Source organism: Contarinia nasturtii, unplaced genomic scaffold (genome assembly GCF_009176525.2).
Source record: "Contarinia nasturtii isolate CC-2019 unplaced genomic scaffold, AAFC_CNas_1.1 Cnas_scaffold_1371, whole genome shotgun sequence".
Taxonomy (NCBI): Eukaryota; Metazoa; Arthropoda; class Insecta; order Diptera; family Cecidomyiidae; genus Contarinia; species Contarinia nasturtii.
Genome location: NW_022198708.1, coordinates 1,770 through 18,326, shown reverse-complemented (window position 1 = coordinate 18,326; position 16,557 = coordinate 1,770). Strand labels below are relative to the sequence as shown.

Below are 16,557 nucleotides of genomic sequence, written 5' to 3'. Positions count from 1 at the left end.
ACAAATTATTTTTGACTTATTTGTAACAAAAAATTGCCGATATTAATAATAAAGTTGTCCATCCATCTTGTGAATCTTTGGCATATGTATGCTAGCGCAAAATGGTGTGCTAAAAATGCCAAAACTCTGGTGATTCTGAACCATGAAACTGTGGTTGTTCAATTGATAATTAACTGACAAATTCGATTCATTTTTTTCAAACAACGAACTAAATTTGATTGTGCAAAAGTTTCTGATGAATGGTGACCATTCAATGGTCATCGTTGAAAAAAAATGAGTAGTTTCAGTTCGAGTTTAAGTTTTTTGCACATTTCTCTTCCTCTCTCTCTCTCTCTCTCTCTCCGCATTCACGTTCTACTTTTTTTTTGGTTTTCCATCTAATGCATTTTGGTTTGGTTCTGCGTTTAACGCATGTTGTTTTGGTATTGTGTTGTTTGTTTGTCTCTTGTTGTTGTCGGTTTTTGTCGTGCATTTGTGCAGCATGTCCGTTTCGTACCATTCATCATATGGGCACAGTTTATATCTCATTTTTCTTCTAATTGTATACAATCCCTGGTACTTTTTTCCTATTAAGCCATATACATTTCGTTACGCTGCATTTTAAAACAAAGTCAGAATACAGGAGAAGTGGCTACATGTAGCGCACCAAAAATATTTATGGCAACATGTAATTTGAGCATGAAGTGATACTAACCAGAAAAAGAAAGCCGTCAGCAATGACGAATTCGTTTCAATCCCACCGATGTGCATGCATCGTGGAATGCATGTCGTCATTGCAACCGATTGTTGCTTTACTGTGTTCCAAATTCATTGCAATTGACATATCATGAAAGAGTTCTCTCAGTGGTACATTTTAAAAGAATTCACCAAGTAAATTTTGGCGAAACAAGAAAACTTCATACAAAAAAAGAATCATAATTTTATTTAATCAATTAAAATAGATAATGATAAAAATGATCGAATCAAAAGCCGATAAATATGTATCGGTTCGCACGCAATAAAACTATAAAATATTTATGAGCTTTTGCTTATCTCCTTCCTTCGTTCAGCCTTTTTTGGCCATTTTTAGATTTGGGAAAGGGTATGCAAAAACAGGCAAGGGCTTAATTTTTTACGGCAAAGTAATTTTTATATTGCACCCAATATATTGAATACTTTGTGAAACGAAAAATCTTTTGTTGACTTTTTTTCAATATAATGGAATCACTACGTTGCTTGTATCTTAACCATTTCTCCGCTCTCTCCTTTGCTTTTGCATTTTTCCAATTCTTTTTTCGAATTTCTTTATAAGCTTTTATCCTTTCATTTTTTTTCTCGCCCTTTTGCCATCGCCTAGCAAGTTGTAAGCCAACAATATGTTTTTATGGATGGATTCAGTCTTTTTCCATTTTTCTTCTCCTTTTATTTTACTCTTTTTTATGGTACAAGTGAAATGGAAGGAAGATAACATGAAAAATACGAATGAGTGAAAAAGGATAAAAAAAATGTTTATCGTATGGGACGAATATCATTCCCAGTTATCTTCGCTCAGTAAAAAGAGGACTTTTATGAATATTTATTATAAGAATTCACGAATTTATGATTATATTTTCTGCATTTTTCCACTTATGTGTCGTATGCACAAGTTAAAATGCCAACTCCATTTTAGCTCATTATCTTCTATAATTTCTTTACAAATAAAATATATTTTGCACAATGTTTATGTAATGTGTTTTTTTTGTGCACATTTTTTATTTTTCATTTTGGACCCTTTTTTCAACAGTTATTTTTTTTTTTTTGTTTTCAGTGCTCAAATCTATTGTCAAATAAATATTGGAAATAAAGAAAATGTACAAATGGCGTAATGATAACGTAACGCAAAATGAAATATAACAGCTCATTATGTTTTTATGGATTTTTTTTTTTGATTTTTCAAAATGGAAACGACCTATTGTAAAAAGTACAACATTTTGCGAAAATAGGAGAATCTGCAAATAGTTGAATATTCGCAGACAAATCTGCCTAAAGTCTTTATTTCCTAGACGTCCGATCGTAATCATGTGCTTTATTTTATAATTGGAGTCCGTTTTCTAATAATCGAAAGAGAAGGACGCTTAGGAAATAGTGCCTTAAAGCAGAATGTTATTTTGCACAGTTTATTTAAAAATATCACTTGATTTCATAATATATGCTACATACGTCATCAAGTTTTTCGTTTTAAAGCAGCAGGCTATGTAAAAAATGCATAAAAAAATAAGAAAAGATTTGAAAGATAAGTATCGAAGACATTCAACTGGGTAGTATTCTATTGGTGCGCAGCATTTTCAGGTGTGCAATAAAACAGGAAGGGTTAAGCTTAAGCCAGTAGTTTGCTTGAAACTAAATGGATTGACTTCTCTTTGAGCGGATAATCTCATCTAGTGATAATTTTTGCGTCTCAGTAACTAAAGTCAAGTAAACAAACTAAAGAGTAATGGGTAGCAATTTCATCGGAAGTAAACTGAAGAAGAGTGAGTTTTCTAAATTGGATTAAAGTCAATGGTCTGAGAAAAACGTTCAGACTCCAACCCGTCATGTTAATATTTTTCATATGATGATCATATAATAAACATTTAAAACCACTTTTCCAACTAAAATATGTCACTTTTTATTTGATACAGAATAAAAGTGATATTTATATTGATTTCGGTTGAATTGATTGTATAAGTTCTGCAAAATGTCAACAGTGCAAAGTGAGAACGCTGAGAATTTCTGAATTGCATGCATAAATGAAAGACTTTGCGACAAAATTGATTTCCCAGAGGAAGAATGAGAAAACGCCATTAAGCTTGCGCATTGACAATGCACAAAATATCACATTTTCGAATATGATAATGTTAATTTTACCTACAAGAATCTGAACTTTGAATGACTGCAGAAATTCAGTGTATTTTTATTTGGTTGACAAAATTTGGCAACATCTTCTCGATGTGCACTGCAATTTCTGGTCGATACAAGAAAAAGTCGTTCTATGCAGTATTTGCAATTTGATTCAGTTACATTTTTGGTGCAGTAATTATCATACATAATATATCTTATACCGAATTGGACGCCATCCGAGTTTTAACATCATTATTGCGTTCGTTGTACTGAGTGCGTCTGCAATGTATTCGGCGTTTGCGCTACTATTATTATCTAAGTTATGTTCGAAATTAATATGAAAAAATATGAGTAAATATGAACGCTTTTGACAATATGCCAAACCGCACAGATATATTTAATGCCAGTATCTTTTTACCACTTCATAAGTTATGAATAATAATTATTCATAAATAAGATTCATATGGATCCATTTAATAAAATAAAACACTGCACTATTTTCGATGCTTAAAAATTGTAAGTAGTCATGCGTTTCAGAATTTCATATCCAAAAATTCAATGTACTTACAAATGGAATGGATGTATTCCCTCAATTTAATTGGAAAAGAAAGTAGTATATTCCATGGATTTTTCAAGTATTCATTTGTTGCGGTTTTCTGGCACCGATATGTATAATTTATATACACACAGTGCGTGTCTGAAAGTATCTCAAAGTTTGCTTAAAACATTCATCGAATGGCAGTATCCGAGTTAGAATGTCTAATATTTTCTCTGCAATACGGAAATGTGCACATTAATGGATATTTAAACAGAACTTTCAATATGTGAAAAAAGTGAATGCGGACAATAAACGAATGAAATATCGTTCAGTACTTTATGACTTTACGAATCGCACTTTTCATATTCCTCGAAAAAGTCTCAAATTATTCTACTCTTCGTTTCACTTCAATGTCTTCAAAACGACATTTTTACGCACAAAATCCAAAACAACAAACCGAAAAATGATCGATGTCGGTAAAAGGAACAAGAAAAAAACATTTACATTCTTTCGCTGATGTGTTTATGAGAGCCCATATAATCATAAAATCATATTTTTAACACAATCGCAAAGGTAAAAAAGAGAATACGTGTCATGTGCCTTTGAATTTGACTGAAATCAGCATGTCCTTCAATTTAGGTACAAATGAACATAGACATACGTTAAGAGAATGCAAATCGATATTTTGCAATGATTGAAAATTTCATTTTTATTGAATAAAAACAATATCGATTGCTGCACAAATTTCAATAAAAGACAAATGGTTTGGATTAATTTGGTTTGACACATGGGCATTGTTCGTCCTAAGGAAGTGCAATTAATTTTCAATGTATCTATTTCACCAATATGCATGCCCTCAATTGAATCAATATTAGTTTGTTTGCAATAGATCAATCTAGTAATTTAATCGTTCTCACTGCTTCTATTCATAAACTAATAAGTATAAATGAAAATTAGCCTTTGATATTATCAGATACAGAGGGATACGTTTTCGAAAATGAATGTATTTACCTTTGTTTTGTAATTTTTAATTTTGTTGTACTACAGTAAAACTACATTGGTTTGAATTCAGAATAATTTGTTTTTTAGATGTTGTTATATTTATGGGATTGTATTTTTTATTGTAAAATAAAATTCAATACCAGAGAATTTAAATATTCGTCACGTTCGATCAAACGCCGAATATTTTCGGTCATTCGTTGATGTACAGCTGAGCATTGGTCAATACATATTTCAAGAATTTACACTTCAAAACGTTTTTTAAATCCAATTTAGTTTAGTTTATATTATCGAATAAATACAACTGATTTAATGTGTTTTGAAGTAACTTGAAATTCCCTTCCTCTCAACAAAAACTTGTAATAATGTTAATAGACTTTGATGATATGGTGTAGAAAACGCGGTGTGTATGATATGAATGGTATTTGGTAAATAATAATAGGGTTCTATGCACGCTTCAGCCATTAGTTCGCAATAATTCTAAATGGTGAATCGAATTAGGCGAAAAATTAATATAAAATTGACAACGCCAATCTGCACGTGTGTTGTGACATAATATGGGTTCAAATGATTTTTGTGCGATAAAACATTTACAATTCTCTCTCTATGATAATAGAGAAACTCCTATCATCGTTGAAGTTCATAAAAATGTAAGCATTTACGACAATGAATACAAGATAAACGACATTTTTTTTTCAAATAAAATTATTTTCACAGACTCCGTATAAGCTTGACACGTGATTTAAGTGATTAGCTATCATTTCAAAGATTTTGTTGATAAAAGCAATTGCAGCATGAAATATTATATACAACATTGCAAATAATTACCAACGAAGTGGATATGAAAATCCAGAAGATAAAATGCAATTGTATGACAATAATTTATGAATTGTCGATTCTTGATATTTGATGAACTAGAAATCAAGCAGATTTAATAGTTTAGATAAATTCGATAATATGCTTAGTACATGATAGAAATGCACAAAAATCACTCATAAAATGAAAGTGGCTCGACGTTTGTCTCGATCTTTTCAGGCATTCATTTTAATGTAGTATTATAACTATTTGGAATGAATCCAAAAATAATACACTGAAAATCTGGCGGTGGTATCTATGAAAAGTCTAACAAATTAATCCATAGTAAATAATTTTTGGTTGCAATGCTTTTTATACACGAGAGTTAAAAACATATAACAACTCACTCGGTGTGCTTACATGATTTTTTTAGTACAAGATCGGTTTTACCTATTTTGCATAACACATAGCGAGGGTTCCATCGTATCAGGCGATGAATTGGTTGGCTTATTGGTTCATTTTATTTTTTTGTTTAAATTAAGATATGCTCAGACTGTTTCGAAGTGGAAAGTGAGTTGTTAGAAAGAACCTTTGATTGATATGAAATAAAAAGATACGTGAATATTGAGTAAAAAAATATAGATAATTTATCATTTTTACAAAATTATTCAATACTTAGGAGTACTTGAAAATATATTACAAAAAATCAATATACACTATTACAAATCACTATTACAATTTACAAATCAGTTTGTTCAACATGAACAATACAAGATATTTAAATGAGAAATGAAGAGATTCAACACTCCAATTTGTACGGCTTAAAAATGTTTGTCTTTTCGGATTTCACTATTTTCTTCGAGTCCACAGTTGGATGATCAATTTTTTTGGATGAATATGACAGAGAATTCGTTTCTGACATATGTGCTAGTGACAGTGTATTATTTAGGCCAAATCTAAAATCTTCATTTAAATACGTTGACACATTTGAAGGCATTGCCGTGAAAGTTGGATCACTGGTTGGGTAGTTTCGATGTTGCATGTGGTATGGCGAATACCATGCATATGGATTCGTAGTAGCCGATGTAATTTGTGTCGGAAAAGGTATCTGCGACATCATTGGCGCGTAATATGACATACCAACTGAACTAGCCGCCACCTGAAGTAATGAAGCAGCAAATGTTGGATCGTTGTAAACCGCCGCATACGGCCAATTTATTGTCATTCGTTGGTGTTTATCCTTCATACGACGATTTTGGAACCAAATCTAAACCAAAAATAGACATAATATTTATGTTAGTCAATTATTTTTAATTCGCTTGATTTGATTGATGTTTCGAATTTATGGTAGTTGTGGTTTAAGTGTTGAATTTGAGTTTTTTTTTTTTTTGGGAACTCAAATTTAAAAACCACTCAATTTGCATAAAATATACTCAGTTGAAGAAAAAAAAAATAAAAAAATAGCAAAAAACGACAAAATATGTACCTTGATTGTCGACTCAGGAAGGTCCAGTTGATTAGCCAATTCACAACGACGTGATCGTGACACATAATTCTGCTTATCGAATTCTTTCTCCAAACAACCCAATTGCTTTCTTGTAAATGCAGTGCGGTGACGGCGTGTTTGATCAACAATTTCACTAATTCCCATTTTTAGCACAAAATATTCAATTCACAAACAATAAATGTGTTGGTAAGATAAATCAGCAGAGTTTAAAAAAGTAAAATAGTAAAAAATGCACTTTCACAGTTTTCAGTTTAAAGTTTGGTAGAAACTTATCGGACGAGAGACAGACGGAAAATGATGAAGTGTCGAGCATGGCATCAACTTAAATATGTTTTCAGTTGTAGTTGCAGAGGGGCGTAGACACGACCATATTCACTTAACACCATATTATCGACATAGAGACTACATTGTTCAGAAGCGAAACAATGCACAAGGGAGAAAATGAAAAGAAAAACTACAAAAAAGAGAATTGTTAAAACACACTTGAAATTGAATTGGCTTCATGTTATCACGTCTTATAATATGGACATTACGACAAATGTGAATTAATCTTATTACTTATTTAAAATAAGTAATAAGATTAATAAGTTATTTATTAATTTAAGATTACAGGTTTATTTATTAAAAACCAAATGATAAAAAAATATTAAAAATCAATGAAATATGAGTAAAAAAATAGAAAATCCATCATATGTTAGCAAACAAAATGTCTTGAAATGTTTAGACCAAATGTATTTGATCCTACAAATGTACACAATATCATAAAATGAGTACGAAGCAGAGGAGACAGATTTTGAGTTAGGTATGACATGTTGGTGAAAAAGAAAGAAACTTTTTTAAATGATTTTATGTTTGTTTATATGGCTTAATGTATATACTTAATTGCACATTTTGCAACACTGTACACAATTGAGTAAACAAAGAAAATGTCAAAATATCTTAAGAATATGAATAAAATGTTTAAAAACAATTATTCGTATAGAAAAAATTCATTTTTAATAACCGAACTGAGTTTGCTATCATATGTCTTCATGTACAGTGCCGTCAGAAAATTTGAGACCAAGCTCATTTTTTTCATACAATTTCATACAAATTGACGATTTTTTGGAGCAATATTTAATATATTTCGGAAATAGCTAGACCCATAATTTTTTGTACACTTATTATTTTATTTATGGAGAGTAAGCTAGTGAAGTTTTACCGAAAAATATCGACGCGTTTAAAAAATATCCGAGGTTTGCACTTTCAAGTGTGAAAAATGACACCTTTCGAGAATATTCGAAATTCTGTCTATAGAACATAAACAAATATGTAAATAGATAAAATGTGTCTATTGCAAAAAAAAAAAACATGTTTTTTAGATTTCGATGCAAAAAGTGAAACTTTGATTTAACAAAATGTTCCACTATAAGATATTTTTTAAAAATTTGAATTGAATTCATTCATACCTTTAAACTTTTTTGTAGCACATTTCTGACTGTCTTAGCTACTATGGTTGCTTTATGCATCTACTTATGTCGTTGATGATCGGAAGAGTTCAAACCAATAACATGTTCGTAAATATACGTGAGAAAATATATGATAACTGGCTATCATATACCGCCATCGCCGACACCGACATGGTGCACACACCACACCATTAACCTTTCGCATACATAGACTTTGATTAGAAAAAAAAAATTCAATCTGTTTTATGATTGAATTCATCATCGGCTCTATTCACAAAGAATTCTATCTTTTAGTTGGAACATTTATAAACTGTGTGAACACTTCAGCGTAAACACTTTGTGGATGTGTGAAACTTTCAAATGTTTCATCTTTTCATTTTTATTGCGATCAACTGAATTAGATTTTGATTGAAAAATTTAATACCAGCTAGCATAAAACAAAAAGCGAATTCACATTTTGATGGAGATCAGCGGCGGATATCAGAGAACACTTTTTACATTTTCAATATTTTGCGCTATATGTGTAAGCATATAAAAACGGTCGTATTCATTCTTTAATAACAAAAAACAAAGCACGACGACAATGGCAGCTGGACAACGCAGCAACTTCATTATGGTTGTCACTATTTATGTTGGGTGGCACAAATTTGTACCATTTTTGATTTAGACGATCGAAATTTATGCCATTTTTTAGTTTCGCTGGCAACCGCACCATGGCGCTACTGTCAACGTTGCTTGTCATCGTCGCGCTTTGACAAAAAACAATCACAACAACTGTTTAAATCTATTAAAATCATTGTAATCACATAAATCCTAAAATTTCTTTCGTATTAGATGGGATTCTTTGGCCACATTCAGATTGTTTTACAAAGAACACTGTCTGACAATTAATTTCAATTCAAAGAATCCGGGAGTTTAGGAATAAGTTTTTTACACTTTCGTTTGTTCATCGAATCTACGTGTGTTGATTCAATTCACTGTAACTTTTTCGATTCAAAGTTTTTATATACACCAGATTTATTTAACCAACATTTTCCAAAAATGTAGAGGGGTAATTTGGTCTGTTTTTTTGTGTTTTTTTCTGATCATTTTGTGAAAGAAAAGGAAAAGGTGATTAATGCGGAGAGAACTTGCCTAAAAATCCTTAGCAAATCAAAAGAATTTTCTCTCGTCAAAAGCCCTAAGTATATACCCAGCCAATAATTCAAAGGAAAAATTTCGAATCAATCAAATAACAAGATATCGTTTATGTTTATTTGATGCATATTGAATTGCGACAACAACAGCCATGGAACTCAATTTTAATTACAAACAATTATTGTAAATTCATTTATTTGCGTTCAAAGAATCAAAAAATTTGACATCACCAAACAAAAGTGTCATTTTATCATTCAACTCGAAGAAGGTTCAAGGAACCAAATTAATTTATTGTTATTCAAGTATAATGCACCATGCAAATTATTTATTACCATGGGATGATTCATTTTTTTTATTTTATTGGTTCAATTAAAAGACATTTTTGGAGAGAGAGAGAGAGAGAATGGGGCAAAATGTTCAATTTTTACACTGTCCCAGCAATGTATTCAGATATTTTCAGCACACATATAGAAGCTTACGTCAGTTGAGTTTAAAATATTCGTACAAATTATCTAAAAAATTGTGTGTCCCTAATCTGTATTTGGTCTATTACTAACGGTATAAACGATAAATTCAGACTTCAAGCTACAAACCAACAAAAAATAAAATCCAATGATTTAAAAAGATTAAGACGTAGTCGACCATTCAAGAAATATCGAAAATTTATACGTTTAATTTGGCAAAAGAAAAGTTTGTTGAACCAAGCCAAATTTCTTTGAGCAAATAAATGAACATGTGATATTTTGAAGTGAATACAAAAATTGTGTGTTGTGGTAGTGAAGCGGGCGAAATAACCAGCTCAAGCAAGTTCATATTGCCCAATTTAATTTTAAAAGTATAAATAAATAAATTTAATTTTCGAGTGATAAGAGACCAATATTTTCTTAACCATTTATCCTTGAGCAGGTTTATTCAAATAATGTCATGGACGTATAAAAAGTAAAAATAAATTGGATTAATCAAATGTCTTTATGAAAAATAAAGTGGCAAAATCTTGCAGCTTTGTGTACGAACATATTGCAACTTGCGCAAATAATTGCAAAAATATGCAAAAGCTGTACTTTATAATCAATAGACAGTTTCTTTGGCCATTTGATTGTATTAAAGCACATTTAGACTCCACGATTTCTATCTAGAGAAATAAATTTATAATCAAGGTTCAACGGACTTATGTCATTTGCGAATTTCTCAAAACAAATACATTTAAAAATGTCTTTCCATTTAACAAATGAATTAATCACACGGAGACGATAAGAATTTGTCCTATGGTGCAATAAGCTTGATTGACGTAGAAAATCTCGCAAGATGAGACTTCTTATTAAATTGTCAAATAACCCGAATTTTTTGCCTGTAGACAAGAGGACGTTTTTTGACTCAAACAAAATAAAATGTCTTACATACGTAAGATGAACGTTTCTGCATTGTGACCCCAATTTGGGGTCACCAAATTATCCTGTGAAACCACATTTTGAATTACGTTTCAGGGGGAAAGTTATCGTGTTAACAATTTTAAAAAGAAACGATAGATTGGTGTTCTCTAGCCCCGAAAACATTCAGAAAACATGTGTTTGTGGGATCTTAGCTTTTCGACAGATTCCAATACTTTACTTTACACACTCAGTATGTGCGGAAAAGTAATAGGGGTACCTCACATACAAAATCTTCGTGTTTGATCCAAAAATAAAAAAAATTGTATGGAGGTACCCTCATTTTTGATTGAAATTTCTTCAAATTTGCTGAGATTACTTATTTTGGTAAGAAAATAAAATGTACAAGTTTTTATGGTGATAGCACTTTTTCCAAACATCCTGTCACTTTTTCCAAATGATTTATCATGGACTAATATTTTATTTCAAATTCAACAAATTAAACATCAGTAGCGAACGACTTCGCCTGGAGACAATGAAATGAATAACAATAAATAATGCGAGTGAACTGAGTCCGCTGAGTTATAAAGATACCGTTTATTATAACGTTTTATTATAATTGTTAAGCCTTTTATGAGTCCAAAATTTAAATAAAAACATTAAAGTTAATTGAAAATGAGATCAAAAATAACCAATAAATTGGCAGGTTTGTTGTGTTTTCAAGATCAGTATATCAGTTATTGTGATTGTGAACAGTTCCAATCGTCAAAGTCAAACGACAAATATACGGACGAAGCAGCACAGCACTGAATAGAAACAACACGAGCATAAGTTCCGCAGTTCAAATGGATTTTTTGTATTCAAGCACGACAATTTGGTTAAGTATATTAATCATATTAGGATTTATATACGTTAAACGAAAGTACAGTTACTGGCAACGGCATGGAATTCAATTTGTAAAGCCAAATTTTCCCGCTGGAAATTTGTGTGCTCTTCGACAAACCGAGCACTTGTCACAGCTTTTGGCTAAATTCTATTCTGAACGAAAAAATGGTGCGCCAATGCTTGGTCTCTATTTCTTTTTAAGTCCAGTTTTATTGATCAACGATTTGAATTTGATAAGAAACATTTTCATCAAAGATTTTCATTATTTTTGGAGTCGTGGTTCATTTTACAATGAAAAGCATGACCCATTGTCGGCCAATTTATTCAATCTTGACTATGAGAAATGGAGACCATTAAGATCAAAATTGACACCGACATTTTCAAGTGCAAAAATGAAAATTATGTTTAATAATACTATTGCGGTGGCCAATGAATTTGTTGATTGTTTGAATCGTGACATTGAATTGAATGGTGAAGCTGATGTCCACGAATGGTTTTGTCGCTTTACTACTGATGTCATTGGAGCATGTACACTTGGTATTGATTGCAATAGCCTGAGAGATCCACACTCAAAATTCCGTGAAATTGGTAAAAAAACATTTGAAGAACCAAAACTTAGTTCATTCCAACGAACGCTGGTTACTTCAAACACCAATTTAGCCAGATTCATGCGCGTTCGAGCTCATCACAAAGATGTTACCGATTTTTTCTTGAAAATTGTCAAAGAAACAATTGAATATCGCGAAAATAATAATGTAAAACGGAATGATCTCATGAGCTTGTTGATTGATTTAAAAAATGCACAAACAGACGCAGACCGATTAACGATACTCGAAATTGCTGCACAAGCATTTGTCTTCTTTCTGGCTGGATTTGAAGCATCATCCACAACTTTGACATACTGTCTGTACGAATTGGCGCTGGAGGAAAACAAACATATTCAGGACAAAGCCAGAGCTGAGATTAACAAAATTCTAGAAAAGTACGATGGCAACCTGACCTATGAGGCAATTAATGAAATGACTTATATCGATCAATGTATTTACGGTAAATTTTAAGACGCATAAGCTTTTCTTTTGTAATATTATATTATTTTTTTGCATTTTTTATATATCTGCACATCTTTTTTGCCGCAGAGTCAATCAGAAAACATCCTTTAGCTGCCTCCATAGCTCGAATGGCAACGAATGACTATAAAGTACCGAATTCGAACTACACAATCCCGAAAGGAATGCTTGTAAGTTTGTACATATTCTGTTGAGTCTATACATTTGTATTTATACAATACTGATGAGTATTTTTTTTACTTAGGTTTTCATTCCAACGTATGCTATATACCGTGATCCAGAAATTTATGAAAATCCGGATGTGTTTGAACCAGACCGATTCGCTCCCGACCAAGTTAAGAAGAGACCATCGCAATCATTCTTGCCTGTATGTTATAATACTTTTTTTAAAAAAATGCATACAACTTTACTTATTTTTTTCTCATAGTTCGGAGATGGTCCTCGTAAGTGCATTGGCTTGAGATTTGGAATGCTTCAAGCACGAATCGGTGTTGTTAAATTACTGCAAAACTTTGAACTTTCAACTTGCAGCAGAACACAAATTCCAATCAAATATTCACCGAAGAAACTCTTTCTCGAACCGGAAAATGGAACATGGCTTAAAATCACCAAAATTGAAAATTAAAAATAAAATTATAGCCATCAATAGCCACTATCAATATACTTTAACAAAAAAAAATAGCTGAAATCAGATTTTCTACATCTAAATATAATCATATTTTATCGAATATTCGAAAAATTAAGGAAAGCATTTTAAATAAGACTACAATTCAATAAGTTTCAATGGGATTATAGTGACCCGGAATCTATACAAAAATATTCATGTTACTATTTTATTGTCAACTGAGACTCGAGTCTAGATCTAGATCCCATTCAAAGCCATTCAATTATGATGTATGATCAAAGAGATTTTTTCAGCTGATTATGATTTTAAAAACTTTCAAAACAAAGATCATTTCAATAGATCTTATTTCTTTTTTACCTACAATATACCCTTGTTATTAAATACTAATTGCCAAATTATCAGATTTTCAATCAATAAATAATTTCGATAAAAGTTTGACTGTATTTCTTACGTATTAAATAAATGTATGATACATTTACTGAAATTTATTGCAAATAACAGTGCACTTATACGCTTAAAGTAGTAAGTTCTCATCATAGAGATGGAGCTGAGTAGTGCGCGAGTCTATTGGTCTTTTCTAAGTAATGTTTCTCTAATTGAACAGCTACAATTGACAATACTTTTTAGAACTGTATGCTTTACTCCGTGAAATCGATGACAACTAATAAAATGAATTCAAAGAAATTATTTCAAATATTGTTTTAATACTTTAACTAAGGATTTTTTCCAATTATTTGAGATTTGAGAGTTCAATCAAAACATTTTGCAAGAGATACGTTTGTTCAAGTGTCTCAAAATTGTTTGAAAACTACGTGGAAATACGAGATTATTTGTTACCAAGCGCTAAAACAAACTGATAACTCATAATTGATAACCTCACATAGAAAGTCAAAATGTCAAGTTCAATATTCTTGGTGACAAAGTCCTGCTTAGTAACCAGTTGATGCACTCACTGATGGAAAGCTATAAAAAAAAAATATTTGACGAGAATTCGCAGATTTTTTGTTTTGTTTGAGTAAATATATATTTTTTTAATTATGACCAATTTATCACAGCTTAAAGGTTGTTATGATTTTCTGGAATATCTGCGTTGCACATATTTTCTATATAGAATTATAAAAATACCTGTCTCTGATTACATTTAAAAGATCACCGTTCTTATATCAAGAGATAATTTCTTTTATTGTCTTGTTAGTATAGGCACACCAAACCTTAAATATTGTAATATATCATGAATACCAAACAACCTTAAATTAACATTGCAACAACGATATCGGCATTGGTATAAAAGGAGAAGAAGAAAAAGATGCATTTCATTCTCATCTCATTCTAAATTGAAAGAAAGTGACTGTGAATATTTTATACGTAACTCGTTTTTTTCGATATTGTGAATAAAATTTTGTGTCCAAATTTTAATATCGAAATTTTCAGATCAGAATTTTATAAGTGTCGAATATTTTTCATCATTTAATTTTGAACTACGATTGGTCGTTTTGTTTATTTTGGAGTATTCATTGAATAGTAAAAGGTAAGCATCATTCTTTTCATTTTATTTAAGTTCATGAAACGAGTGAAAACATTTAAACAGAACAGGTTCACGAACAAACTCGATCAATATAATATTAATATTATTTGAAAAAAAAAAAAATGGAAAAGATACATACGATGATTATTTTTGTTGAGGAAACGGCAGCTGTTGAGCTTTCTAGTTTCTATTTATTTCATGAATTTCAATTTTGATTATGTGGCGTTGAAGTTTGAGTGATTCGGATCATTTCAATTTAATTAATTCCTTTGTAAAATCAATATATTTCATATTGAATTGTTACTAATATTTTAATAATATGTTCGACATTTTCAAAACAATAAAACTGACAATGATGGGTGTTTTAGAATACAAACATTTTTTTTCGGTTATATTATACAACCAAAGCAATTTTTTCTGATAAATTGTTGTTAAATTATAGTGAACAGAATGAGTATGTTAACTGGACATTCCTTTTCAGGTTTTATTTAAAATTCAACACAGTGTCGAAAAAATTGAACGACTTAATCATGGAAAGGAAGACAAAGAATTTATCTAATGAAAAGACGACTTATTTTGATGCTTCATTGATACGTAGTGGTACTACTCGAGCCCAACGCGAATTATTTCTTATTGAACAAATAAAACCTGATGCTAGATGCAGCATTTGGTTTTATCGAGTTATTCGGGGTCCATTGGATCTAGGAATTTTGACGAATGTGATTAATCAATTTACTTTGGAAATTCCATTATTTCAAACGCAGTTCGTTTTCTATGATGAAGAACTCTGGCAGATCTATGATCGTAGCATTCACCAAGAAATAAGAACAATTGATGTCAGCAGTCTTTCCACGCCGCTGGAAGAAGCATACAAAAGCATGCAAGAAGCAGCAAATCAGCGATGCGTCATGACCCAAGATAAATTGTATGAGTTTACTCTCTACATTGTCGACAACAACACGCATATACTGTATGCACAGTTTCATCACAGCCTTCTCGATGTAAGATCTTGGGCCAAATTAGAATCCATGATCACTACCGCCTATAATAATTCAAAACAAGGCAAACTAATCGCCGCGTGGCCAGAATTGCATTTTGATGCACTTATTCAAGCAGATCTAGCCTATAATGCTTCAGCAGAACATGAACAAGACGAAATTTTTTGGAAACATCATGTGCAGTCAATTAAGCACCATGCTTACACACAGCGAAATGTCGATTCTCAATTGAAAAAAATCACTTATCGCTGTACACAGTCATTGAATGACAATGAACGCCAAAAACTTCAACAGATAGCAGCAGAAATGAATATTCCAGAAGCCATTCTCTACATTGGCGTATCAAAACTATTGTTTCGAAGTCTACATGGAAATGAATATGTAAGTCTCAGCTTACCGGTGTGCGGAACATATTTGAGGCAAGAGCTCGGTATGACATCGAATATCGTGCCACTGCTATTGCGTATACCTAAGCACGCTACACTCAAAGATGTTCTAATGCATGTTGATCATGAAACAAAATCAGTCCTTGTTCATCAACGCTATCACATCGATGAAATTCGACGATTTGCTGAATATAGTTCAAACAGAAGCTTTGGCCCTCTCGTTAACGTAATGCTCTTCGATCATGAAGAAGAACTTGAAGGTTGTCACTGTTCATCTTATTTTGGCGGAGGAGTTGATACCAATGAATTACAAATAACATTCTGGACAGATCGTCCAAACGGTCGCCTTGACATCATGTTCGACGACATTCAGGAATGTCATTCAGAGGAACAGCTTGTTGCCTTAAAAGATCGTTTAAATTTGATATTGGATCTTGTTGTT

General features: G+C 31.5%; 2 protein-coding genes across 2 annotated transcripts; one reads left to right on the top strand and one right to left on the bottom strand.

Moving 5' to 3' along the window:
* Positions 1–5,969: 5,969 nt before the first annotated feature.
* On the bottom strand, positions 5,970–7,078 carry LOC116345844 (homeobox protein Hox-A3a-like). The gene is made up of 2 exons (XM_031775556.1): positions 6,657–7,078; positions 5,970–6,437 (listed from the first exon to the last, which is right to left on the bottom strand). Exons 1-2 carry the CDS (start codon positions 6,819–6,821, stop codon positions 5,970–5,972), a joined length of 633 nt encoding a protein of 210 aa, XP_031631416.1. The 5' UTR covers positions 6,822–7,078.
* A 4,287-nt stretch (positions 7,079–11,365) lies between these two features.
* LOC116345765 (cytochrome P450 6A1-like) lies at positions 11,366–13,616 on the top strand. Its single transcript, XM_031775435.1, has 4 exons — positions 11,366–12,561; positions 12,651–12,751; positions 12,826–12,948; positions 13,009–13,616. Exons 1-4 carry the CDS (start codon positions 11,475–11,477, stop codon positions 13,204–13,206), a joined length of 1,509 nt encoding a protein of 502 aa, XP_031631295.1. The 5' UTR covers positions 11,366–11,474; the 3' UTR covers positions 13,207–13,616.
* Positions 13,617–16,557: the final 2,941 nt, after the last annotated feature.